The following is a 27,601-nucleotide window of genomic DNA, read 5'->3' as shown; positions in this document are numbered from 1 at the left end:
ACGTCGGTTAAGCGTCCGACTTCAGCCAGGTCACGATCTCGCGGTCCGTGAGTTCGAGCCCCGCGTCAGACTCTGGGCTGATGGCTCGGAGCCTGGAGCCTGTTTCCGATTCTGTGTCTCCCTCTCTCTCTGCCCCTCCCCCGTTCATGCTCTGTCTCTCTCTGTCCCAAAAATAAATAAAAAACGTTGGAAAAAAAAAAATTTAAACCACATAGCAAGAGACTGGATTCTTTTTAGAGCCTAATAATTGCCATGAGAATAACATGGGAATCTCTGTTGCACAATCTATAGTTTCTTCCAATACATGAGTAGGCTTGAAGAGATGTATTTTGCTCTGTATAGGAGAATATATCTCTCAATAATGGGTATCTTAACCTTAATCCAACCAAAATGTCATTCAGGCATAATCACTTCTTATATCCTGCCTGCTCTAGTTAACAATTTCTGTAATAAATTTCACAGTTGAGGGATTAAGCCTTAGAAATGATTCATTATAAAAAGAGTGAATACAAACTACAGTGGCATTTTGGAGAAGGGAGGAGAAGATCCGGCAAATGAGGTTGTATTGGGGTGGGGTTGACATTTGAACACAGACATAGTTCCAGAAAGGTGCCCTGAAAAAGTTTAGTGGCCTACAGTATTGAGGGGATTTGCTCTTTAATAACTGTTTCACACATTCAGCATGCTAGCCTGATGAAAAAATTTATTATCACTCAGTTGAATTGTTAACTAAATTTGTAGAGGAAATCCAGCAGGACCGTTGCACCAGGGAGCATGAAAGCAGGAACCACCCACAGTGGTCATTTTGAAAAACATAATTTGTGCCAGAGTACTTTAAGCAGTATTTCATACTGTTTGAAAAATCAGAAGTTTTTCCCTCAAGGAACCAACGACTAACTTAGAAATGTTTAGAGATCCCCCTGGGTGGAAAAAAATCTTGCCATCCCACCTGTCGTGAATCTTGATAGCCATGTGTAACAAGTGTACCTCAAAATCGTACGTGTTGCTCTTCCTTCTCCTTCCAACTGATATTGTTAAATGTTGCTTCATAATCATTCAAGAGCTTTTATAAAATTTCACTTCTTTAAAATTTTCATAGCCAGTTGCTCAAGAGAGGTATAAATATTCAACAACAGGTTCTCTGGAAGAAAAACATCCATATTTGCAGAGTTTGCCTATTTCTGTGGTGTAAATATTCCCACCACTATGGCCAATTTCAGGCTACCTACATGATGTTCCTGATCACAGAGTAGGGAAGAGATGAACACAACCAGCCATGTGAGCCAGCTCCCACACACTCTGGCTATAAGCCTACAATTTCCATCGTTCACTACTCATACACCTTAGTATTGGTTCCAGAACTTTTATATAAAAGAGAGTTGCAGGACCAACGTAATTAGAAATGGAGGCTGGATATTAAGTGCACTATTTTTATTGGATTATATGTTTATTGGGAGTGAGTTGGACACAGAGAGAGATGGCAGTGGCAGGAGTAGCTACAGCTCCTCATCCATGCCATTGCCCCACCCTCAGCACAGACACCCACTAGGAATCTAGTCCAGCTTTGTTTCCCATTCTTGTTCTTGAGTCATCTTGACAGCCTCCCCGCAACAAATCACTCTGATTTGAAATCTTGGAATCGTCCTTGATTTTTTCCCCCAGCCTTGCTCCCTACATTGGAGCACATTAGACGCTCCAGTACCACCTCAGCCATGGTTTTCATGTCCCTTTTTTCTTTATATTCTTTATACTGACAACATCTATGGATTCCTCCTTACCTGCTATGTAGCAGTAGCCTCATAACTGATCTACCTACCTGTGGATTCTTCCCTGCTAGTCAGTACAGATTAAAACCTGCTTCCTTTATAAACTTCCTAATTGTTTCGCTGGCTTGTTGGAAATCAGGTAGTAGCTTCCTACTGCCTACCAAAAAGCCCAAATTTGTTAACAACGCCATTAAGACTTTCCTTTCTCAGCCAGTCTACCATCTCAGCTTTTGGTTCCCAGTAGCCACTTTTATGTAACTACATACCAGAATCAGTAGTTTTACAAGTAGCATCCAAACTGATAAAGTCAAGCACATCCAGGTGTGTACTAGCTGATAAACATTTTCAGTGATACCCCTGTTTATGAGTACACTATGTTTAAACTTCCAGGACAACCCACCCTTCCCTGAGTGAATAGTATATTCTCCCTATATCTTCACCTTTCTCTGTGAGTTTCTCTGAATTCCTTCCCCCTGTACAGCTGAAATATTCCCAGTCATTCAAGGTCAAAGCTTGTAGCACTTATAGACATTAAAAAAGTAGAAAGAGAAGATAATACTTCTTAAAGCCAGAAGTAGAAAAGAAATGACTGTGGCATTTAAATGGCTTAAACCAGATGCCAGAGACTGACTGGGGCCCAGATAGGAAAGAATGTCAAGGACCAATGAGAAGCAATGATAAGCAACTCCCAGAAAAGGCTTGTTAATGCTCTTGAATCAGAGCCATCATGTGCTTCTAGGTCAGGGTGATTGTTGACCTTCTAAAGCTGGTTAAGTACTCTAAAGCAGCACCATATAGGACTACCTCAGCTGGGCAAGCTTAACCCCAGATTTCTTCCCACATACCTGGTGGAGTCTAATCATGTACTTGGGACTCATGCGCAGAGCTGATTTAGGCAAAGAACTGGTGTAATATCTGAAAACTGAGACAGAGCATTGAGATAAAACAAGATCTAGAAGTGCAGCTTCATAGAGAAACACCCTTCCCACTTTTTGCACTATAAATATGCTTAGCATGGGGAAACGCAGAGATTTAACATGAATTATAAAATGGGAAACCTTGGAGCTTTGGGGTTCAATTTGGTAGGAATCTTGTTTCCCCATTCTTAATCTTCCTCACATTTTTTTTGCTACATTTTACATTGTTAAAATAAGCCTACGTTTACAAGGTTTTAAAAATAAAAAAGAATAGGAGGGCACCTTTTGGGAAGAGCACTGGGTGTTGTATGGAAACCAACTTGACAATAAACTTCATATATTGAAAAAAAACTAAAAACCATTCAAAAGAGAACTTAAAAAAATAATAAAAATAAAAAATAAAAAAAAATAAAGAATAAAATTTTTATAATCACCCATAATCCCACCATATATCGACCCTGTATATTTTAGTACATTTCCTTCTAATATTTTTTCTACATATATATTTCCTACATATTATATTAGATGTATATTTCTTGCAGCCTATAGCATCATAATTTGTTGAATCAATTGATAAAAAGTTAGAGAAAACAAGGAATTATAAAATGATACATATATTCTTAAGATTTTTCTTCCAACTGAAAACATTTGAATTTGCATGAGCCTTGTGATACAGGGCAGATGTTTTCTTTGAGAATGGAACCCCTGGTTGAAGTTTTGCATCCTCTTTCTTACATAAATTCATCACGGACCCTCAATATTTTCCTACTTCACTTTTGTTACACTGAAGCAAAGCATCCCTAATTAAGAATAAGAATGTTAAGTGTTTATAATTATTTTCCTCTTTGACAGCTGTCTCACACTTCTTATTCAATAACTACATTTTTTTTAGGGACCCACCTTCGTCAGGGCTTATCAAAGCATTCAACTTAGTTTCAAAGAAACAAAAACACGTTTGCACTCAAGTTTCATCTTTTTTTATGTAATATAGTTAAATTATGCAGTGACAAGAACAAAGACAACTGGCGTGAACAAGTTCAGAAGGAGCCACTGACTCTTGGTTTTCATACCACATAGCAGGAGCAAACCAGGCAGGCTTACCAGCTGCCAAGGTTCCATGAGTCATGGGTTCCATCAGTAAATCTTACACTGGGAGTGGAAAGCTCATCAGCTAGGTGGAGGTTATGTAGAGAGCTTACAACCCTATGATGAAACCCACTGGTCATAAACCCTTACCAGTTATTTTGTTTGCTTTCTTAGGCTCAGTTCCCAGAAGTAGAATTATTGGTTCAAAAGGTATAGATATTTGTAGTTTTCTTCATCAATTTGTGCACCTATAACATGACCGAGAATGCCATTCTCACCCCACCCTTACAAATGTTGACCATTATTTTTAATCTCTGCCACATAAATAAGCAAATATGGTGTTTTATTAATTTATCTGAAGATGGTTTTATATAATATGGTGGTTCTCAACTCTGTGGACTTGTCAGCTTCACCTAAGAAACTTCTGAAAACTTTTCATATCTTATAATTATAGCTGCAAAGTATATAAAATGATTACAATATAAGTAATGAAAAGCAGCATATCAATTTATGTTCATGCTTTACAATTTATTATAAAGTATTGGCAAATAAATCATATTAGGCTTATACCAACTAAAAAAAGGTGGGAGGGGGAAGAAGAGGAGAGAAAAAGGGAAGGAAGGAAGGTTGGTTCAACGAAAGTATAGTAAATAAACATCAGCTGAAATGTGATTGGAAATCAAACAACATTTTAATGTTTTAGACTAGTACCAAATCATAGTAATCTGGGATTTTAGTGTTAGTGTATGTTCCTAGCCACTATTACCTTGATGAATTCATCACAAAGTTTTAAAATGTTTTAAATGTTCCAAAAAAGATAGTAAGAGCAGAGAGAAGAATTTCCTAGGTTGGAAAGACATATCTGAAACAATTTTGTTTAATGCTTGGTATTTTTCTATAAATTTATTTATATATTACAAGTTCTCCTAAGTATTTTAAGCAGAAAGAGACATTGTAATAAGTTATTTACAAGCCGCTGGATAAGATGAACCCCTTCTAGGGATGGAATTAGAAGTTGCCCATCTCCATACATAGCAGATGTCTTTGGAGGAATAGAATTTGTTGTCTAAATTAGCCAATAGGAAAAAGGAACAAAAGACATATACGTGTGTGTGTGTGTGTGTGTGTGTGTGTGTGTGTGTCCCTTTCTGTTAGGACCACATCTTAAATGAAAATTGAGGCATGTATGGAATATTTATGGTGGAAATATAACTCAGTATCTTTAAAATACACTCCTCCCCAAAACATCCAGAATATATGGTTACCTTGGCTATATATGTATGTCCTTAAGGAAAAATCGATCTTCAAATGCCAGTAAAAACTAAATGAAAATCATAGAAACTATGGCATATGATGAAAGTAGGCTAAAATGCAAAAGGCAACATTCATTCATTCAACACATGTTTGCTGTGAGCTTTTTATAGGCCATTCATTTCACTAGGCACTTGGGGTATATAAATGAGTAAAAGCAGATAAAAGCTGCCCTCTTAGAGCCTGCATTCCAGCAGGGGAAGATAATCAATATCTAATACTCATAATAAGTGGGTAAATGTTGCAGTATTTTAATCACTAAAAGGTGATCACCTTTTAATCACTAAAAGGTGATTAGTGCTATGGAAAAACAAGTAAGCATAATAGAACATTTGAAGTGACAGAGAGTAGAAGTCAGAAGACTTGCAATTTAACAGTAGCCTCGTCTAGAGGGACCTCACTCCTGCACAAAGACCTCAAGAAGCCCTGTGTGATCACCTTCTCTAACCTCCCCTCCTACTCAGCTCCAGCTGTGAAGCTGAACTCTTCACTCTTCCCCACAAGCTCCTGCCTTTGCCCGGGCTGTGCCCTCTGCCTGGAGAATCAAGAATGAGGCAAAATGTTCCAAGTGCCCTGAGGTCAGTAAAACAAAAAACAAGCTGCTGCAGGAGACGAGAGACTGCACAGTGGCTTTTGGTTAATGTTATCAGGGACGGTCTTAGGGAGGAATTACCTTTCAAAAATGCTTTTCAGATGTACTCACTAGCTGTCTGTTATCTGCATACATAATGAGTTCATCTGTACCTCCCATTCTCGTGCTCTGAGAGGCAGTAGAATTTGGGAATCAGACTCACTTGGTTTTGAATTCTAGCTCTTCCACTTATTGAACATGAACCTTGGGCATCCTGCATTTTTCTGAGCGTCAGTTTTCTCATCTGTAAAAATGAAGATAAACCTTCTTTGAGGCTTGTTGTAAGAAAAGTGACATACAGGTGTAGCAAATGATAATGAAGACAGGACACCAGTCTTGACAGGGAAACGAATGAGATAATGAAGCACATTTTTTAAACTGTGCTAAGGAGAGTGTATCTTATTTTACTGGTAATGGAGAACCATTAAATTGTTTGGCACAGAGAAGTGTCATACCTATATGTTTGTTTTAGGAAGATAACATTAGCGGCAAGTGGAGGGTAAGTTTTTGGAATCGATGAATCAAGAGCAGGTACGGTAGTGTGATAATGCACTGCTGTGAAATACGATTAATTCAGGAAAGCCTGAAGAGGTGGCTTTGATAATTGGCAATTAAAATATGTATTCTAAATTTCATATCTTTACATTTAGCTAATTCTCATCATATAGACAAAATTAATTAATTAATCATTTTCATCGATGTTTGACCCAATTTCATAGATTTGGCTTTGGCCATCCTTGGATTTATTGTTGGAGGGATGTATATAATATGAGGACCAGCTGATAGAGCTACCAGGAATAGGAAAGGGGAGGGGGGAAGAAATCAGCTGATAAACAGGAGTCAGAGAGTCTGGGAAAAGAAACTTAAGTAAACTTTTTTTTTAGTGGCCCAACAGACATCACTTTAGAAAGCATTTTTCAGCTGCTGACTTTGAAAAATGATTACATTGCCTAGCTTGGAGCTTGTAGATAACCAACATGGATAAGGAAATTATGGTTTCCTTTATCTAATTTCATGGCCAGGCTAACCTCTTACATAGCAAAGAGCAGATGGAAAGAGTGTAGAAGGATAAATCAGCATAAAGCCATCATCACTGATAGAAAAGCTTCAGCACATGTGAATGTTCAGTTTTGCCTAGTTGAGGAGCACCAGCTTTTAATTTCTTGATTACTTGTGAATAGATAATACATTTACAGAGTTTAAAATTCAAAAAGTACAAAAAGGCTATAGAGTGAAAAGTCTTCCATCCATCCAATCCCCCAAACACCCAGTTCCCCTCCTCTGATAGTAATTTCTTATTTATTGTTGCAGAGATAGTGTATATATATACAACCAAAAGGCTTTTCCCCTCTTAATACAAATGCATATTAAACATACTGCTTTGCATCTTAAGACTTTATACATTATTGCTGACTTTTTGTTTAATTGTTGTTTTACTTAATATATTTTGGAGATTGTTACATATCAATACATAAAGATTTTCTCCTTATTAAATATGGGTGCTTAGTACACCATTATATGAAAGTACCATAAGTTTTATAACTGACCCTCTCCCTTCTAGTGGACATTTAGATTGTTTCTAATCTTTTATTTCATGCTGTGAATAACCTTGCACATGTATCAATGAGTACATTTATTTATTTTACTCATAAGGTTAGTGCCTAACATGGAATTGCTGAGTCAAGGTGTATGTGACCTTATATTTTTGACAAGTATTGGCAAAGTGTTCTCTATAGACGTACCAATTTGCATTTTCACAGGCAGAATATGAAGAGCACTATCTCTAACAGGAGAACAGAAAACTATATCATTAATTCCTACCTAGCTGGAGTAAGTCCAAAGTCTCTTCCATCAATTCACAGGTATTCATTCTAAAGATGTTCCCTACTATCAAAGGTGAATATGCTCATCTCCTAGATCAGTGGTTCTCACCTGGCAACAGTTTTGCCTCCCAGGAGCCATTGGCAATGTCTGGAGACATATTTGTCACAAATGGAGGGTGATGATGTTGCTGACATCTTGTGGGTAGAGGCCAGAGATGCTGTGAAACATCTTACAGTGCACAAAACAGTCCACCCCCCTTTCCCTCCCCCACAAAGTTACCTGCTCTAAAAAAGTCAGTGGTGCCAAGGTAAGAAACTGATCTACTTCTTGTCGATCACATTAAATACATCTTATAAACCTTAGGATTCTTCACTCTCTCTAACCTAAGGTCGATGACAAATAAAATGATGTGCTTCCATCATGCATTTGTTTTTTATTTTTGGTTTCTGTTACATCTATTGTATTGAAATTAATGATTTTCAGGAACCTTAAACTCCTCAAAACCATGACTATATTTTATTTATATTTGTATCCTGAATATCTGTCACAAAGAAGGCACTCAGCTTATTAAATGAGTGAATGAATTTAACAGTACTTCCTAATTATCTCAGTCTGACTTAAGAGATTATTATCTTTTCAATCAAAGACCATTCTTTTTTACTCTTACTTGCTTCACCTTTCTCTTAATTTCTAAATGTCCATTTTTTTTCTTTAGACTTAACAGGTGATATTTTCTAGCCTACAAAAAAAAAAAACTACCAGGAAATGTCAATTGAATAAAAAATATTGGCCTTTCCCCTGATTTGAAGCACTGTATAGTTTATTATATATAGTTTAATTATTAAATATATTTAATTATATTAGTTTAGTTATTAAATATATTTAATATATATATTTATATATTATATTATATATATTAAATATATATATATTAAATATACCACAGCATTAGTCACTTAATTATATAGTTATCTTGCTCATTTTTAACTTCTGACTGAATTGTCCTTATCTCCTCAAATGTATTAAAATCTCCTTAGGCCAAAATTAAAATTTTAAGTACCTCATGATACCTGAAACAGTGTTTTACAGACTGTAAAGCAGGAGAGTGACCCATTGTTTATTTCTTTTTTGTTTTTTATGTGTTTGTTTTTTTTTTATTTTTGAGAAAGTGTGTGCCTGCGCCTGCGCTTACCAGCAGGGGGCGGGGCAGAGAGAGAGGGAAACCCAGAATCCCAAGCAGGCTCCAGGTTCTGAGCTGTCAGCACAGAGGCCCATGCAGGGCTGAACCTAGGAAGCTAGAGATCATGACCTGAGCAGATGTCCGGGGGTCGTTTAAGCGACTGAGCCACCCAGGCGCCCCCAAAGAATGTGTATGATTCCTTCAGCAGAAAGGCAGCACTGTGCACAAGGTCCAGATGCCAGGCCCTGAGGAATCTATCTACTTCCTAATTTGCCTTCTCCGGGGTTTCCCTGCTCTCTAGGAGCAGAACAGCCCCAACTGACCGGCTCCACGTACGGCTTTTTTCCTGTTTCCTTCACCACAGGTACTGCCACCAGGCACGTTCCCATCGTTCAAAATGATTAAAGAAGCAAGTGTGCAAGGAGAGGTTCCTGGCCCGTGTCTGACGTGAGCTAAAAGCAGAAATCGCTAAAAGCTTTCCGCCTGCAGCTGGGCAGCCAGGGTCTCCGTTTAGGCCCCCACTCGCCTTTGCCGGAGGGAAAGCAGGTGGAGCGGAGGCCTGGTTTTAATGAGCTCGACTTGGCGTGTGAGGGGAAGTGCGGCAGCCAGGGGAAAAGGCGGCCGGCTATCAGCAAGGTCAGGGAGGAACCGAGCAAGGACAAGAATACTTGTTTGTAAGGCTGAGTGGCGCTAAATATATCCTGAGAAAATTGGGATGCGGGCAGCTTAGATCATATCTCACCCAGGATTTTAAAATGCAAATGCAGAGCTCTTATTTTATGGCTAATAGGGTGTTGTTTAACCATTAGTTAGCCCAGAGATCCTGTTGCACTCTCTTTGCAATTAAAATACGCTCGCAATTGAAATCCTTCAGAGCCGAGTTGCGAAAGAAGAGGAAAACATTCAGATTCAAATATCCATCAGGCAAACAGAGTAAATGAGAAGAGCCAGCTTGATTAGACAAGGGAGGAAGTAACAAAACAATTATTTTATTCATGTTTCCCCAGAAGAGTTCAAATTAAAAAAAAAAAAAAAAACTTATTTTAAGCATTTTTAAATAGAAACGTTGATATTTAGCTATGAGTTATCTCCACAGGTAGGAAAATAGTGCTTTTGAGGGGTTAATTTTTCAAGGTCATTAAAACCTGAGTCTTGATTTTGCTGAGAAAGAACCCAAAAGTTCATGTGTCACCCATGACCTAAAAAGAATAGACCTCATTTTTGTGCTAATTTGTGAATTAGCTAAAAGTTTCCTCTTCAAATAATAGTCTTTAGATGGGTTGGGGAGAATATAAAAAGTAAACATTTCTGCTGGACCACTTAAGACAGAGTCATTATGAAATATATCGCATAATGCATGCCTCCTCGGGTAAATGACGCCAAATAATAATTTTTTAAAATAATAATAATTCATGATTATCTGTTATCTTCCCAAAACTATGCTAAGTATTTAGCTCATTTCCTTTAAATGCTATAACAACAATGTGAGGCAGGTAAATTTAATTTTGTGGTGGTGCTGCAAGGGTTGGTTTGTTTGTTGTTTTTATCTCAATACCGGGATTCGTTGTCTAGCACTTCAAAGAACGAAGAGGTGGACACAAAATAAAATGAGCAGCAGGCAAAAGTTTGTCAGAGTATAAGATCAAAATGTAAGAAGTAAGAATAGTGTGAAAGCTCTCTTTATAGAGAGGGGACATTAGAAAGTGAATGCCCACGACAATAGGCAAAGAACTTTGTTCTGTAAAATTCTGATCACCCCCACCTTCCTTTCCCCCTTGCTCCTTCTCAGGTCCTACCCTTATTGGCTGGATCACTCTGGGAGCTGGGTTGTCCATTCCTCATTGGCTCGATGCCATTGTATGAGGGGTGGTCTATGGCCATACTGAAGTTGTTTTTATTGTCTACTAATTTTTTTTTTTTTATAATTTTTTTTTTTAATGTTTATTTATTTTTGAGACAGAGAGAGACAGAGCATGAACGGGGGAGGGTCAGAGAGAGAGGGAGACACAGAATCGGAAGCAGGCTCCAGGCTCCGAGCCATCAGCCCAGAGCCTGACGCGGGGCTCGAACTCACGGACCGTGAGATCGTGACCTGGCTGAAGTCGGACGCTTAACCGACTGCGCCACCCAGGCGCCCCTACTAATTTTTAGTTAGGTCTTTTGTCAAATTACTGAGGGGAACCTGAGGGGGAGTAGGTGGTGTCTGCTATGGTCTTAAGAGGAACCTTACTCCAAGGGGGTTTGCTGTGGTCAGAACCTCCTGGCATTGTTCCCAAATACCTGTTTTGCCCCACCCCGGGACCTCAGGTCTTAACCTTTCCCTCTTTGCCTACTGAATCCTATCTTTTCCTATCATAAAATTTTTTTCTTAGATAAAAGGATATTAATGGATGGTCTGGGAATGGTTTCCAGGCAGGAACCCCCTAAAGTTACCTGCAAACACATGTGTGGGCAAGTTTGTGTTTCTAGAGAGAAGGTCCCTAGTTTTCATCAGCTTCCCAGAAAAGTCTGTGGCCCTTAAAATGTCCAAATGGGATTAATCATTATGAAGAACAGGAATTTTTGTGTAGTCTAGTTTACCTCTGTTCATCCGAATCAGTGAGAGGGGTTTAAGGCTATGTGGGTTTTTTTGTTTGTTTTTTGGTTTTTTTTTTTTGAGTTTTCCATTGTTTCCTATATTGTCTGATGAGGCTTCCTCCACAGGTCATTGAGCTTGCTTCCATGAAAAGTGCCCTATTTCAACCCTGTGTAAAACTGGTTAACAACATGGACTCTGTACTCAGAGGGTCTGGATTCAAATTGGGTCTTTAACCTTGATTGCTTGTGTGGTCTTGCCGCAGCTTCCAGATCTGCAAAGTGGAACTCATAGTAGGTTCATCCTTATGGAGTTATTCTGAGGATTAACTAAGTTCACCTGCAGAACTGTGTCTGGAATACAGAAAGTAAAAACGTAAGCGCTCGCTGAGCCGTGTGATTTCTATCTGTGGTGAATTTAGAAGCCGCCTGTTCACATTTTGTGTTTGACAAAAGATGGGGATCTGCTTGGGGTTTCATGCATCTTAAAGCCCTTTTTTACTTCTTAAGAGATTTTTATCTGGCCCTACTTACAGTGGAATTCAATGAGATAATAAACCATGCATTTGTTTTTCTAGAATAGCGTGGAACAAATGACTTGAATGGGGAGAAGGATGCGGCTTGTTTCTCCTGTGCCTTTATTAAAGTAACCATTAGGGTTAAAAGTCTACCGGGCACTGTCAATGGCACTGAGCAAAACAGCCTTCTTGTCTCTTCAGCCATTCTGATTTGCTTTAGATGCAGTTCGAAGGGAAGAACCAATTTTTCAGCGAGTATCTTTGAAGTGCATTTGAGGCAGCTGTTACTGCGAAGGTATGAATTTTTAAAGAAAGAACGAACTGCTTTTCCTAGCTTGTGGGTGTTTCTTGGGATTGAATCACCTCTCCTTAAAACTGTGCACTGGCACAATCTGCTGGGCTCAGAATGCAAATATCTAGGCAAAGTTTCTTGATTAAAGGGAGCAAAATAAAATCAGGTTGAATAGGATGCCAGATGACATTTTTTTTCTTTATCCTTTTCTTAAGGATTAATAGTCTCTTACCTCTTGCCTCACTGTTCTTCAAGGGTCTTTGCATCATCCATCTGAAGGCTAAAAACTGCTGTCAGATATCTGCAGACAGAGGTATCACCGAGGTCCCTGTAACACTTACCTAGAATGTCACTAAAAGAGATGCGATGACATCCTGAAGTCCTTGTTCTAGCAATGCGGCAGTTCTGAAGTAGGCAAAGGTAATTGCTGTGCACAAGATTATCGCCATGACCTGCAATGTACTAGCATCCTGCCGGTCCAGGACTGCCAAGCCTCTCTCTGTTCTTTCTGTCTAATGCTCTTCCCACCAGAGCAGCTCTGTAGCAAATCACAAAGGGCTGAGGTTCCCTGCTGCTTGTCTTATTAAGCGTGGGTGTCTGTTATGAAAATAGGCAGCGTGGCATAGTAGTGGAACCCACTATTTTCAGGATGAATGGTGGCAGTGTCAGCCTTCGGCAAGGCAGGCTTTTCATAAAGTGACCAGTTATGAATGTCATGGTAGTCTGTGTTAATGCCATGCAGGCTGCCCCTGGGTTGCAGATCACTTGCAAAAAGAAGTCTCTCTCTCTCTCCTCTAGATAGATAGGTAGGTAGGTAGATAGATAGATAGATAGATAGAGATAGAGATATATATTTCTCTTGCTTTACATTTTCTTTCCAGGGTTACAGATAATAAGGAAGCTCACAGAAAGAGCCCAGGCATTTGCAGCCATAAAAATTCAATTCAATAGGAATTATAGGTATTCAGCCGTGAGTAGGTTACTTAACCTCTGGACCTCAGTTTCCTTCCCTGTAAAAGGTGGATAATATTTACCTTGCAGGCTTGCTGCATTGCTGCAATAAGGCCTTAAATCCTTGCTCATGTTTTGAAGGGCAGAAGGACCAAAGACACCTGCTATTAAGAATCTAGTTCCTATCAAACTGAAAGACAAAATCAGAGATACCATTAGCTCCTTTGCAATTTATGGCCAATTCAGAAAGAATTCATATTGCTGCAGAGAGTATTATAAGAAAATCCATATTCACCAGTGCAGACAAAGACTCTCTCTTTGACCAACCTTAGTCAGACTCCTCTGAGCCCTCTTATTGACTAGGCCTCAGTCTTGGGCTTCCATGCCTGTTCTTGTAGTCTCCAGTTTTAGCAAGAATCCTGCTAAGCCAGTTTAGAGAGAATCCTCCCACCCTTAATATCTGATATCCTCAATAACAGATTAAATTTCCCACTCTCCCACCATCCCCTAGTTGGTGTCTGATCACTTGGCCTGCATTCAACAAAAGTCCCTGTACCTTTGATTTCTCCTCTTAGTAATGTTTGATCCACTGACACCCCCCCTTAACTGCTCTTTAGTTAAAAATCCCCACTTATTACTGCAATTGTATTTGGAGTTGAACTTGATCGTTCTCTCTTTATGCAGTAGTCTTGACACGTATCCCAATAGTCCTAAGTAAAGTCTTCCTTACCATTTTCACAAGTGTCAGAATAGTTTTTTTCTTTAACACAGATCAAAGCCTAAATATCAAGGTTTTCAAAAGAAGCTAGTACTCATAAGATGTTTAATATATGCCAAGATGTTGTTTGTTCTAAATGTTAAATCTATTCCTCACAATATCCCACTGAGGCAGTACCATGATTATTATCCTCAATTTATAGATGAAATGGGTTCCTTGAGCGGTTAAGTTAACTTGCCCAAGCACACAGAGTTAGAGTTAGCTAGTGGAACTGATACTATAATCCAGGAATTCTGCCCCAGGGTCCATGTTCTTAAAGACAATGCTGAACTGCTCTCAGAGGACTAAAAATTAGGTTGGGAAGTCTACTCTGTCAGTATTCTTAGACCAAAGTTCTCAAATTTGACTGCCCACACAAGCCCAGGTAAGTAATAACAAACCAGGAAAGCAAGGTAGTGGGGAATGGGCCATGTGGAAAGTCCATGCTCAACAACGTAGCCAGCCCTCATCATCACTACCTGGTGGTTGCTGCCTAGAAATGCATACCTTCTGAGTTTTTAAAAATTAACAAAAAGAGGGAAATCTGGCTTTTTATGAAAGATCTCTTCAATTCATAAAACAAAAAAAGAAAGGAAAAGGAAGGGGGAAGGAGGAAAGAGAGGAGGGGGAAGAAAGGGAGAGAAGAGAAGGGGAAACCGTGCAGTTCTCTCTCTCTCTCTCTCTCACACGCACACACACACACACACACACACACACACACACACACCTGCAGGGATTCATTCAGTCTGTGGATTACCTGTTAGCAATTTCATTTGTAGAGGTTATTAAATCTTATCATAATGGACTCAGCTTGATTTTAAAGATATACACTCCCCACTCTAAACCACCAAGTAATTACACTTTTAAAATACCCTATCTGTCTAACCTATTGGAGACTATAGATTTCTGCTTCTAGTTGGAGAGGGGAGGGGAAAATATTCCTGGACACATGGAGATGCTGTAACAATTACTTTAGCAGATATGATTGAGAAAAGTCTTGATTTCCTATCTATCCATGAATCAAGAGTTTCAGATCACAAGTATGAGCCAAGAATGTTTTTTCTTCTTGATTCTTTTTTTTTAAGTGTATTTATTTTGAGAGAGAGGGGGAAAAAACACAAATAAGAGGGAGAGAGTCCCAAGCAGACTCCACACTGTCAGCACAGAGTCCTACTCGGGGCTCAGTCTGAGGAACCTGGAGACCATGACCTGAGGCAAAATCAAGAATCAGACTCAACCTGCTGAGCCTCCCAGGGGCCCCTTTCTTCTTGATTCTTGAATTGATGGATTTTGCCTCTATTGACAAAGTAAACAAAAGGAAACACCTTTTAAAGTTAAACTAGTATAATCAACTAGGTATCTGTGGAAAATGGAAGTAAACACAGCGAATTCTGAGAGCTTTATGAAATGTCGTCTTTTTCTAAGTCTTTCAGCTTCAGTTACTGAACTTTGAGCTGCTTATATTTCACAGTCCTCTTTGCAAACCAGGTTTCTTGGCTCCAGCTATATAACACAGGAGATGTTCTATACTCCTGGCTTTATGAAACCTTCCCGCTTTTGTAGCAGGTGTCCAATGTACTTGTTTTTAATTGCCTAACACTGAATTACAGATAAAGTTTCATAAATAAGATACAACCTTTTTTTTTTTTACTTTTAAAAATAGCACTCTTTTAAATTGTGTGTTTTGATTAATATTCCATGTCATGGGTTAACATTTCCTATTATTTTGAAGTTTGGCAAGGCTTTAATAATAGCCATTTGGGAGGGAAGTTGGGATCAATTAACACCTTTTTATGCACAAGACTTTGCACTGTCTCCTGTGGAGTGAACAGAAAAGAATCAATAAGCTTGTCCCCTTCCCTCCTGGAACTTGAAGTACTTTTGGAGAAATAAGACATTTACACGAGTAACAAAGGTACAAAAACAGCACATTAGAAGGACCCAGATGACCACAGCTGTACGATTTTTAAAAGAGAGAAAGACTTTATGACTTGAAAGCTTTAGAGGCCTTCAGAAAGGAAATGAGATTTAAGTGGAGCCTTGAAGAATGGGTAGGCTTTTTGAGGATGAGGAGGGCAGAGAGTGGGAGGAAAGGCATAATATAGGCGGATGAGGAAGGGGCAGAGGGGAAGACAGGCTTGGTGCCCAGTAAGTGACTGCGACAGAAAACTCCAATAAGGAAGAAATGGAATATATACCTGGACAAAGGGTTTTAGCAGAAAACAGTCAAGACCAAGGATGGGAAGGGGCGCCTGGGTGGCTCAGTCTGTTGAACATCCATCTCTTGATTTTGGCTCAGGTCATGATCCTAGGGGTCATGGGGTAGAGCCCTGTGTCGGACTCCACACTGAGCATGGAGCCTGCTTAAGATTCTCTTGCTCTCCCTTTGCCCCTCCCTCCCATGCTTGCTCGCTCTCTCTCTCTCTCAAATAAAAATATAAGTAAATAAAATTCAGATTTAAAAAATTAAGTTTTTTCCCACCTTTCAGTACCTCCATCTCTCTTTTACTGTCTTCTACTCCTCACATTCCCTCCATTTAAGACCTAATATGTCTCAGTCTAAATATTTTTAGAATTTACATAATCGTATACAAACATGTCTGTACACATACACAGTCTGTTTTAGGTCATTGTGTGTTTAGGTCACTGTGTGTTTTAAGTCACTGTGTCACAAAAAGGAAAATGTATATATTCTTTTCTCTACCTTTCTTTTCTCACTCAGCCATACCTTGGAGAAATCCCTCCCAATTGAAAAGTTACAGCCCAATTAACTGTTTATTTTGATGGTTGCATTATGCTCTACAGTAGAGATATGTCTTGATCTATTCTACTACTCCCCCTTTTCATGGAAATCAGTTTGCATCCAGTTTTTCTGCCCCTACAAATAGTACTTCAGTAAACATACTTGTATCCCTATCTATATATGCTGGTATTTTACATCTGTTGATAGAGTTAGGATCACAGAGTCGAGGACATGTGTATTTTTAGCTTTAAAAACTAAACTGCTTCCCTAAGAAAGCTGTAACAATACACAATATGCACCTACAATTAATAAAAATACTTCCTTTTGCTAGGTTTCCCCAGGCCATAATGTTGCAGCTCTTTTTAAAAAAAGTTTTTGCTGGTGGAAGTATTGTAAACTAAAATCTCGTTGTTACTTTATTTGCATTTTCTTTGACTACAGATGAATTTGATCATGTTTCCAAAAGCTTGTTGACTGTCATGTTTCCTATGTTGCAGGCTGCATTTTCATGTTCTGTGTCCATTTTTCCAAAGACCTATTTTCTTTCCCTGAAAATTTTTAAGAGCTTCTGCTATATGATAGACATTTTTGCCTGTCCTCTAGGATTTTAAACATTTGTTTTTCAAATCTATTGTATTTGTTTATGGTATCTTTTGCCATACAAAACTTTTGGGTTTTATTCAATCCCTTATGTTTTTCTTAGTTTGTGTGTTTTCTCCCTTGCCAAGAGAAGCCTACCCTCTCTGCCCCTAGATTATATTTATGGTTCCTAGATTTTCTTATAGGATTTTATTTATTTAATTACTTATTTTACATTTTTAACCTTTAATCTATCTAAATCCATCTAGGATTTATTTTTGGAGTTGGTATAAGATAAAGAGCTAGCTTTATTTTCTTCCAGATGCATAAACAGTTTGCCAGCTCCTTATATTAAATAATCCATCATTTTGCCACTAAATTGAAATGCCTCTCTTGTCATATATTAAATCTTCATTTATATTTGGATTTATTTCTAGATATTCTATTTCACGTATCTGTTTAGGCCTATTTCAATACTTACTGATTTGATTACAGTAGCTTTATAGGATTTTCGGATATCTGGTAAATCAGACTACACAAATGACTTTTGGGTAGTTATCAAATGCTTAGGTAAATACATTAAAAACCTATTTGCAGACAGAAATGGGATGCAAGCAGAAACTAATGTACCAAATAATACTTGTATAATTAAAATATTTTTTTCAAAGTCTTTCTTCCCAAGATCTATGTTTTATAGCAACGAATACGCAAGGAAAAGGTTTAGTGTGCTTATAAGATCTTGTACAAATTACAGTTTGCTGTATTTTCAACCCCTAAATGCTGTACCGTGTTAATCATACTATTTCCTTGATTCACAGATTGATCCTTCAGAGGAATCGTCCCTGACTCCGTCCCTACACTGAGCTAAAACTGCTTCCCAGGTGGAACACTGTTCCGGGGAGAGCTCTGAGGATTTCCTGAAGAAGAATTCCATGGGGACTGTACCTGACCCTTTGAGATCGGCTAAAACTTCCTTAATCACAGCTTCTGGAAAAGAAGAGGATCTAGGAGAAGTGCAGCCTGCCTCCCCTCGGTCTCCACCAGCCGTCTTGTGTGAGAACACCAATGGCCTTTCCAGCACTCCTGCAGAGCCAGACCTCAGCCCCAGTGCAGCTGCTGAGGTCCTGATGCAGGCCTTTGAGCATGAGACCACCCAGCCAGACATGTCTTCTCCTGGTGTCTTCAATGAGGTGGAAAAAGTGTCTCCTACATGCAGTTCTGACAAAACCCAACTGCCAGGAAGCAGTGAGCCCACAGCACCAGCCCCATGTTCTGCAGCAGGAAAGGATCTCATAGATGAAGCATTTACAATGCCAGCCAACCAACACACCCACCAGGTGACCCCAGGTGACCAGCTCAATGCCAGCCCCTTATCAGGACCTGAAGATACTCTGCTGAAAACACAGAGAACCTCGGATGGGGAGATTCTTGAAAAACCTGAAAAGTCAAATTGCCCTGTGGGAAGCACCCAGAGCAACAGCAAAGACCAAGTGCCCTGTGATTTTTCTTCTCAAAAAACAATCCAGGGAATGCTGCAGACTGCAAATACAGCAGCCAAGGTGTTCAGTCACCCCTCGTCTCCTGTAGGCCAACCCAAAGGGGCAAGGCCGGGAGCCATATGCGACTCCCAGACAAGGTCCTGTGACTCTCCCATGAGAGAAGAAGGATGTTCAGGGAACAAACAGCCCTCAGCCACCACCTCAGACAGCCAGTCCGTGACTTCTGTGACACCTCAACCACCCCACCTCACTAGCAAAGTCTCCACACGTCCTCAAGATCAGGTGTCAAGGTTCAAAGAAGCAAGTACAATGACCAACGAAGCTGCAAGTGAGGTCACAGAAGCTCCCGACAGGGCTCGGCAAGATGCTGGGGTGCAGGCAGTGGCAAGTGTGGAGAACAGATCGGTCTCCACCAGCCCCAGCATCCTCGCTGCATTCTTAAAGGAAACCCCAATTCCTGAGTGTTTGGAACAAGAGCAGCTGCGTGTCATTTGCAATGGCAGCGGCAGTGGGAGCCACACGCTGGAGCTATCTGACAACATCCACTCCCCACAAGGGTCAGGTCCGTGCCCCAGCATCATGCCAGAAGTGCACATCCAGGCAGCTGCCGCTGTTTCCACAGCTCTCCAAGGGGAATGCAAATTGATGAGGTTACCGAGTGAGGTCCTTAAGATCTCATCCATCACCGTGGCATCCGGTAATACTCAGGATCTGTGTAAGGAAGATACAGGGTCTGCAGGAATGACCCCAGCAAGGGAAGAGCCCACCTCTAAACAGCTTTCAGGTGTGAATTCCAGGTCCCTGAAAGCCAGCCCCACTGACCAGATTTCTTTCAGTGCGGGAAGTCAAACCGAAACAAATCATGAATTGAGGAAAGTTGAAACCAAGCCATCTGAGTTTGCAGTGAAAACCACAGATGGTCACGAAACAAACCCAGACTGCCAACTCTCTGACTCTTGTGGTCCTGCCGACAAAGCCAACCAGCCCGGGAGCCTGGATTCCACTGACAAAGGAGATGCAAGAGAGAAGCAGCCGGCATCTCCTCAGATAGTAAAACAAGAATGTAGAGGCACCGATATCCTTGATGTCAGGGCCAGGGCAGAGGCCAAAACCCTGCTGCTCAATCCTAAATCTCAAGAAAGTGGAGGCACTGGGTCAGCTGCTAGTCCTACACCCTCCCCAGTGAGGAAGAACCAGGAGGGTACCCTGGAGGAAAATAGACAGACCAAGACAGCCACCAGCCTGAGCCTCCCATCCGATTCCATGGGTGACTCCAGTCCAGGTTCTGGCAAGAGGACCCCTTCTCGCCTGGTCAAAGCCAGCCCACGGCGGGCCAGCCGAGTCAGCGAGTTCCTCAAGGAGCAAAAGTTAAATGTGACCGCGGCTGCCGCCCAGGTGGGACTCACCCCAGGAGAGAAGAAAAAGCAGCTGGGCGCCGACTCCAAGCTGCAGTTGAAACAGTCCAAGCGTGTCAGGGACGTCGTGTGGGATGAGCAGGGCATGACCTGGGAAGTGTATGGTGCCTCCCTGGACCCAGAATCCCTGGGTATCGCAATCCAGAACCATCTACAAAGACAAATCAGGGAACATGAGAAATTAATCAAAGCTCAAAACAGCCAGACCCGGAGATCCATTTCCTCAGATACTTCTTCAAATAAAAAGCTCAAAGGAAGGCAGCACAGTGTTTTACAGTCCATGCTGCAGAACTTTCGACGCCCCAACTGCTGTGTTCGTCCTGCCCCTTCTTCTGTGCTAGACTGAAAGAGAATGTGTATGGGAACCCTTGTGTATATTTATGGTATTCCTAAGTGTCTCTATTTGTCAAAGCTTACTTAGTTTTTGTTTTTTGTTTTTTGTTTTTTGGAGAGACCAGGAAGACAAGCAAGAATCAACTATTGGAAGTTGCTATTAAGAATTGTTGGGTCCTTTGATTGGGGCTCCATAAATAAAAATATCATTTCAATTTGAAAGAAAGAACAAAGGAAAAGAAGAAAGCTCCACTGAAGGTTAATGACCCTAATTAAGAGGAAATAACATTCACTGGATTTTTTAATATGATGTTACTTATAGAACTAGCACTATCATTAAATACGTGTCACTTTGTATTACTGCCTCAACATATCACACTGTGGTGTTTCCATTAAAATCCCTGCTTAATATTAAAACTAGCAAAAATACTGTTATACTTTCTAGTCATATTGCAATAAGAATGCTATTACCACACAGAATTTAAGTAGACGATAAGAACTATAATGTAAAACTGTGAAATAAATTCTACTTGCTCTTCAGCCAGATGACATTAAGGAAAAGCATTTAGATGCATACAATACCAAATGAATTAATATTTGTCAACATCTGCAGATAACTGTTTTGGTAAACCTTGTTATATCGTCAACAAATGTAAGAAAGTTATGTTAGGAAAATTAGCTGAGCTTTTGAATATGAATACTGCCCACGTAAAACTTGAATTTTTATCTACAGATTTTCCTGCACTGAAGGCAAGGGGCATCTCTATGATTCTGACGAGATGAAATTCCTATTTCTTTAGAGGAAGTACATGCAACTGAATTCTTGGAAAGAGTCATCAAATTATTAAGTATACTAAAGTTTGTGTAGTACAGGTGTTCTCCAAAAACATTCTGCTGAGAGTGTTAAGGTTTCTGTGTTGAAACCTTTTCTGTGTCAAAAAAAGGAAGTAACAAAAGCAATGGGTCTAATTTCAACTCCTATAAACGGGATGAAGTTTGTGTTTTCCTTTTGACTTGCTTATGCAGTAGCTTCTAATAGAAAATGTAGTGAACACCAAATAGAACACAAACTTCTCATGTTTTTGTAGGTAGACTAATATCATCTAATTGCTTAAATTTCTCATCTGTAGTAAAAAGGTAGCCTCTGTCAACTTACTGATTTTAACAGAAATACCATTGTGTCTCATCCTTCAAACCCAGTAAAAAAAAAAAAAAAAAAAAAGGCCCTTACTAAAACCTGGTTTGAGCTTCTAGTGGGCTATAGATTTTGAAACCATAGGCACCTGTTTGAGCTCAGCGCTCACCTGCCTCCAGAAGAGGAGCTTTTCATTTGTACCCATGAGTGTCTTGCAGGGTACTGGGCTGGGATGACCAGTAGTGGCTTGAGAGTTGGAGGGGTGTGGAAAAGGGAGATGAGGCAGGGCTCTGGAAAAGTTTCCCCTCCTAGATTCATGTAGGGAGATTGCTCGTCTCCACCTTACATTTACAAAGCCAGATTGTTAAATGTGGAAGGGGTGCTCCCTGGTTGCCTTCTCTGAGCTCATTCCCCTCGATGAGCCAGAAAAGAGCATCTATCCATGTATTCTCTCTCTCTGGTGACGCATAAATGGCGTTTGTGCAGTAAACTCAAAACCTCTGTTTTGGCTTCTATTTTTGTTAATTCTCTTTTGCAGATTCTGAGCATATAGGGAAAAATCTTTTGTGCCTGAGCTTTAACACCACATGCTAAACGGAGCACAACCCAAATTAGTAAATAGCCCCTGGTTTCTTTGAAAGCAATAGGACCGTAGATGACAACTGCATAAATGGACTGCAGCCCCAGTACTCTTAGAGCCTAAGAATGTTAAAATCACAGTGGTTACATTTGGAGCCACCCTTTGAATTTTTTAATTAGGCACATTTTCCCATTTCTTACCAACTGGCCCTTATTAAGAATACTACCTACAGTAGAAATTGCCATCAGATTATCAATCAAATTACTGTTAAGGATCAGAGATGTAGTCTAAAATTCTCTCTTTGGCCTCAAATACCCGTTTGTAGTAGTGTTTGTGTGGCTTCTGTTGGAGATGCTTTTGCCAGGGTGTCGTGTCCCTCCTACCCCTTCCTCACTGCCTGTCTCCCTCACACGTTGGCATACGTGCTGTGTACACACAGAGAACACCCTGTGTACACAGTAGCAGCTGTCAGCAGTGCCCGCTCCAGATGGGTGGGCCCCAGGTAATCCTCAGCTGTGTAGGGAGGGGCCAGAACAGGCTGTTCCTGCATTAAAATAGGGGGAAAGGAAGAATTTAGCATCTGGTAGTAATATTTATTCTTATGAGGTTAGAGTAACCACATGAATTAGAATTACTGAAATTAGAAATGTCTAATTATACATTTATAAATTATAAATGTAAGCTTATAAATTGTAAATAGCTCAAGTTAAAAATGAGGCAGAGGCCTAAGAGAGTTGTAGACCTTTGTCGCACATTAAATTAAAAGAAAATCACATTAAGTTACTTAAAACTAAATGTAGCGTTGCAGTGTGCCTCTCATAGTAAAACCTAAGATCTGATTTAGTAACTTTGGTTTTCTTTGGTACTGGAACTAGCCTTTCCTTCTTAATCTTTATTTTTTTTTTTTACTTTTCACCTTTACTTCTGCCACACTCTAGAGCTAGAGCTTGTCATAAAATAGTATAAAACTTTTCTCGTTTAGTTGTGTATTGAATCTTAAAGAAGGAACAGCTTTTCAAAACAGTAAGGAAAAGACCACCGAGTGGGTAAATAATGAAGCCTCCTGAAGACAAGCCATGCTTTTGCTTTATGACACTCCAAGTACTCATACCATAAAACCTTAACCTGAAAATTTTCCCTCACTTCGATCTGTGACACAACATTGACATGCAGCACATCATTCGTGACTCCTTAGGTTGGTTCAACAAAATGGAAGTGGAAAACAGCTTTCATAGCAGATTCTTTGAATTTGTTGGGCTATTTCTTAGCCTGGCTGCATGACATAGCAGGTTGAAAATTGTTTTTGGCCTTAATTTCTTTTAGATGTTCTGTTCCTTTTAAATGTTTTTTTAATCAGGGGCGCCTGGGTGGCTCAGTCGGTTAAGCGGCCGACTTCGGCTCAGGTCATGATCTCACGGTCCGTGAGTTCGAGCCCCGCGTCGGGCTCTGTGCTGACAGCTCAGAGCCTGGAGCCTGTTTCAGATTCTGTGTCTCCCTCTCTCTGACCCTCCCCCGTTCATGCTCTGTCTCTCTCTGTCTCAAAAATAAATAAAACGTTAAAGAGAAAATTTAAAACATGCTTTTTAATCATTGAGATATATGGAGGAAATATAAAATATTTCTTAAGCAAGTAGTATAAGAGAGATGAATTAGAACACAGTGTCTGGAAGATAATGAAATATTTACAATGTTAAGAGGCTTTATGGCTTACCCAGTGAATACTAGAATTTTAATTTAAATGTCGATTTTTCTATTTTAATGACCACAAGAAAAATGGCACTGCTTGAGCTGTCATATGTTTATCTCCAGTGCTTTTCTAATTATGTCCTTCTGGATTACTGGCTTTGGTGCCACAGACCAACTGCTCTATGTTTATGTTTTGGACCAATGGCATAAGTTGAACATTTTGTTAGGTCGGAGAATCCTTTTTGTTTGCGTCCAAAATGAAATATTTATAAAATATATTAGTGTGTTTTCCTACCTTGACAAGTTCAGCTATGTCGATATAATTTGATTTTTGATGACTTCTTAATCTTCAGAATTGTCTGATAATTGGTACTTTGGACACCAGTATTCTTCACGTTATAGCTTACATCTCAAAATTTAAACAAACTGTAGTGAATATGCATGTGTAACATATACCCTAGAGGCTGAATTTGGGGACCAAATCCCTAATAGGAGCTTGTCATTTTCAAGTAGAAAACAGAAGAAGGAAATGACTTTTGGTTGCATCCTGAGAGTATTGAAGTTTTATTGTTCCTACCTTATTCTAATGTTATTTCTCTCATTTCTAGGAGTTCCCATCATTCTGAGAATACCTGTATATACCACATGAAGAATATAATATCCTGTGACTTTACACTTTGTTTACAGAGGATATATATGAGTATGCTGTTAATGTAAATTGTTTGGCCTTTGCTGTATCCACTGTTACTGTTTTGCTGCCAAAATGTGAGAAATTATCTTCTATTCCTCCTACATATTGTGCAAGTGTTAAAAAAGTGGTCCATTTCTAGTACCAGATAATTCACCACATCTCTTGTCTACTTTTTAAGAATCAGTATAAAGAAAAACAATACATTAGGATAAGGTTTGCATATATGTATATGTGTTTTTACTGACACTTGGGCACTTGTAGCCTTGTGTGGGCCTCTTCCTGTCTGATTTACTAATCGGCTATGATGCTGCCATGGAGATGATACTGTTTACTCTCTCCTGCTTTGTCCTAAACGGTATTTGAGAAATGAAGCCTGTGAATTTCCCTTTGTGATGATAATACAGTGAACTCAGCAGTATCTTGGATAATTGAGCTGACCATCTTGTCCCCACCCCTGTTTTGTCTACACAGTGAATCAGAAGTCTTGTCCAGGTCTGCTTCAGTGTTTGCTATTTTATATTGATATTCGAGCATTTTGTCTTCTGTGAGCAACATTCTTTGATGCTGTGTGTGGCCCTTTTGGTTGAATCTCTCCAAATGTGGGTCAGCTGCTGCCACCTGGCAGATAACAGGTGATACGCTAAATCTCCTGTCCATTCTTGTAACTATAGCCTTCTTAATGGAATTCTGCAGCTGGATGAGTAATTATAAATGTCATCTTTGCAGACACACAGGCTTAAGGATGTCTACAAAATTTTAGACATTTTTGCAAAGGGGGAAAAAATAGTCTTGTAAATACTGAAACATTTCCATGAAATTTATCCTGCTCTTGGGAAAAAAAAATTCTCCTTGGCTGCAGAAATAAGATAAACTTTATTTGCGATGACCAAGGACATAAATGAAGATGGATTGAGGTGGAAAAATTCTGTCTCACAAGTAATCAGTGACATCTGCCAGAGGTCATTACAGCTACTCTTAACTGTGAACACTCACCAGCTAAACTACTCACTTGCCACAACCAAATAACCTCTCAAAGTAAATCCGATACATCTGTATATATGTGTAGATAGAAACAACAAAAAATCCTGAAAAATTACTGTTGACTATTAGTTAAGTCAAGGTGAAGATAATTATAAAGAACATTTAAATAACCATGGGCCTTGGTGAAATGACTATGGAGGCCAGAATGGTGCAACAAGATGTTATTCACAAGTTTGTTATTTTTTTAAGACCCAGAATCTCAGATACTCATCATGAGAATAAAGACTGTTGAAAATGAAATTAAAGCCAAGCAATAATGTGCCAAAAAGAGGCAGTTATACCAGCAAGTGCATCTATACGAGCACACCGTTATGTAATATGGTTTGCTCCGTGAAGACTGACTATAACCCACAAGATAAAACAAGCGAAGGCATAATTTCTGCTTTCTTGCTCGAAAAACGTGTTTAGGAGCTCTATAAAGAGATACAGCGCCGGTGGACATTAGTAGAGATAAGGTAACATCTCTGTCTTAATGCTAGCCAAGACGAAAAAGGAGTCAAAAAGTCTTGCTAGCTTAAAATTCAAGATAGATCCAACCAGAAACTTTGTTGAAACAGAGGGGTTAAATATATAGTAATTACTCTTCCTGGACACTTGCACGTAGCAAAGCAATTCAGTTAATTCTGCCTAGAGGATTACCAGCCTTAGCTATGAAAAAAATGTGTTCCCAAATGTAAAATAACTAAAACATGAGTACTCATATCAAAAAGGGCCTCAAATAATGCCTTACAGAAAATGATATTCCAGATGGGCGTTTCTAAATACTAGCCCTTTTTTCAGTTCAAGCTCAAAATCAATTGGCTGCAAAAAAATAAGTCACTATTTTACATTTCATAAAATGATACAAATCATCAACCAGCATGGTGAGAATTATGATGAGAAATAACCTAGTGATTTACATGTGTTAAGGAGAAATAAGTGGGAGAGAAATGCTAACTTCTTTCTTGATCTCTTATGATGCGGGGATGTCATCCACTGATTTGCAGGGTGAAAATTATGGCTTGCTTTTTAACATTACTACTAGCATTACTCTTTGTTACTTTAAAAAATTAGATTGCCTATTTTTTAGCAAAACTTCTAAGTGGATAAATGATTTTTTCTGTTTTATACCATTGCTTTAATATCACGTGAAGACTGTACAAAGCAAACTATGTTGAATGGGTGGGTAGAAGGAGCTTACTCATGTTTATCAGGATCTCTTAATGATTTTAGCTGAGATTCCTTAATGCTTCTTTTAGGCCACATCTTTGAGTAAATTATTTTTCATAATGTTTTCCATCACATCTTAAACTGATGTTGGTAAATCAGAAGATTGCAGTATTACAGTCATGCTCCTCAATCCCTAGAGGAGAGGAGAGACTAATTTTTATTTTAAGGACATCTGGACATAGCTTTCCTGAGGCTGAGAAAGGTCAACAGGGCCTGACCTGAAAACTCAAGAAAGAAATATACTAATAATTCCTAAATTCCTCAATGTATTTATTTCTGCTGTACTAACATGTGAACAATATGTTGTGCATAATACTGTAGCCGGTTGTGGTATGTCAATACATTTTGTAAGTGTGTATAGTCTGTGAGTGGTTGGTTTTCTCTTTCTATGTGTAGGAAAAAAAAACATGCCGTGTCCCATTTCAAAACCAAGTTCTGTCATCGGGTAGGCACATGTATGAAAATGAATAAAGCCAACAGAAGTGTACATGTGTATTCAGTAACAGAATTTGTCCTTTCATTTCTGAAGGTCAGAAAGGGCTGTTGTGTGTGTGTGTGTGTGTGTGTGTGTGTGTTTTATCATTTCTGAGAGTAGGTAACATAATTATCACAAAGGCTGAATACATTGGCGATACACTGGCATGTTACTAAATCTGCCAGGTTAATTAACCATGCCATTAGTCACAGGTAAGGTCAGTTCTTTGACCACCGGCATGATTTACATTCCTCACACATCCTCTCCGTGGTAAGTGTGTGACTAGGATGTACATGCTATGGGTGTGATTGTGTACATACCTTGTATGAATTAACCTAAATCCTCAAAGAGTTGTACGAAAGCAGGAAAACGAAACAGTTGTTCAAAAGCCTCAAAAGGGCTAATCAA

General features: G+C 39.4%; 1 protein-coding gene across 1 annotated transcript in view; it reads left to right on the top strand.

Annotated features, from left to right (window-relative positions):
* GPRIN3 (GPRIN family member 3) overlaps window positions 1-23,435 on the top strand; it is a 61,678-nt gene extending 38,243 nt beyond the window's left edge. Inside the window, exon 2 of the mRNA XM_049630877.1 lies at window positions 17,948-23,435. Within this exon, the coding sequence (XP_049486834.1) occupies window positions 18,062-20,389 (2,328 nt within the window). The 5' untranslated portion in view covers window positions 17,948-18,061 and the 3' untranslated portion in view covers window positions 20,390-23,435. The remainder of the gene's footprint in view (window positions 1-17,947) is intronic.
* Window positions 23,436-27,601: the final 4,166 nt, after the last annotated feature.

This window comes from Panthera uncia, chromosome B1 (assembly GCF_023721935.1).
Source record: "Panthera uncia isolate 11264 chromosome B1, Puncia_PCG_1.0, whole genome shotgun sequence".
Classification (NCBI taxonomy): Eukaryota; Metazoa; Chordata; class Mammalia; order Carnivora; family Felidae; genus Panthera; species Panthera uncia.
The sequence above is the reverse complement of the archived record's forward strand: the minus strand, read 5'-3'. Positions and strand labels throughout refer to the sequence as shown.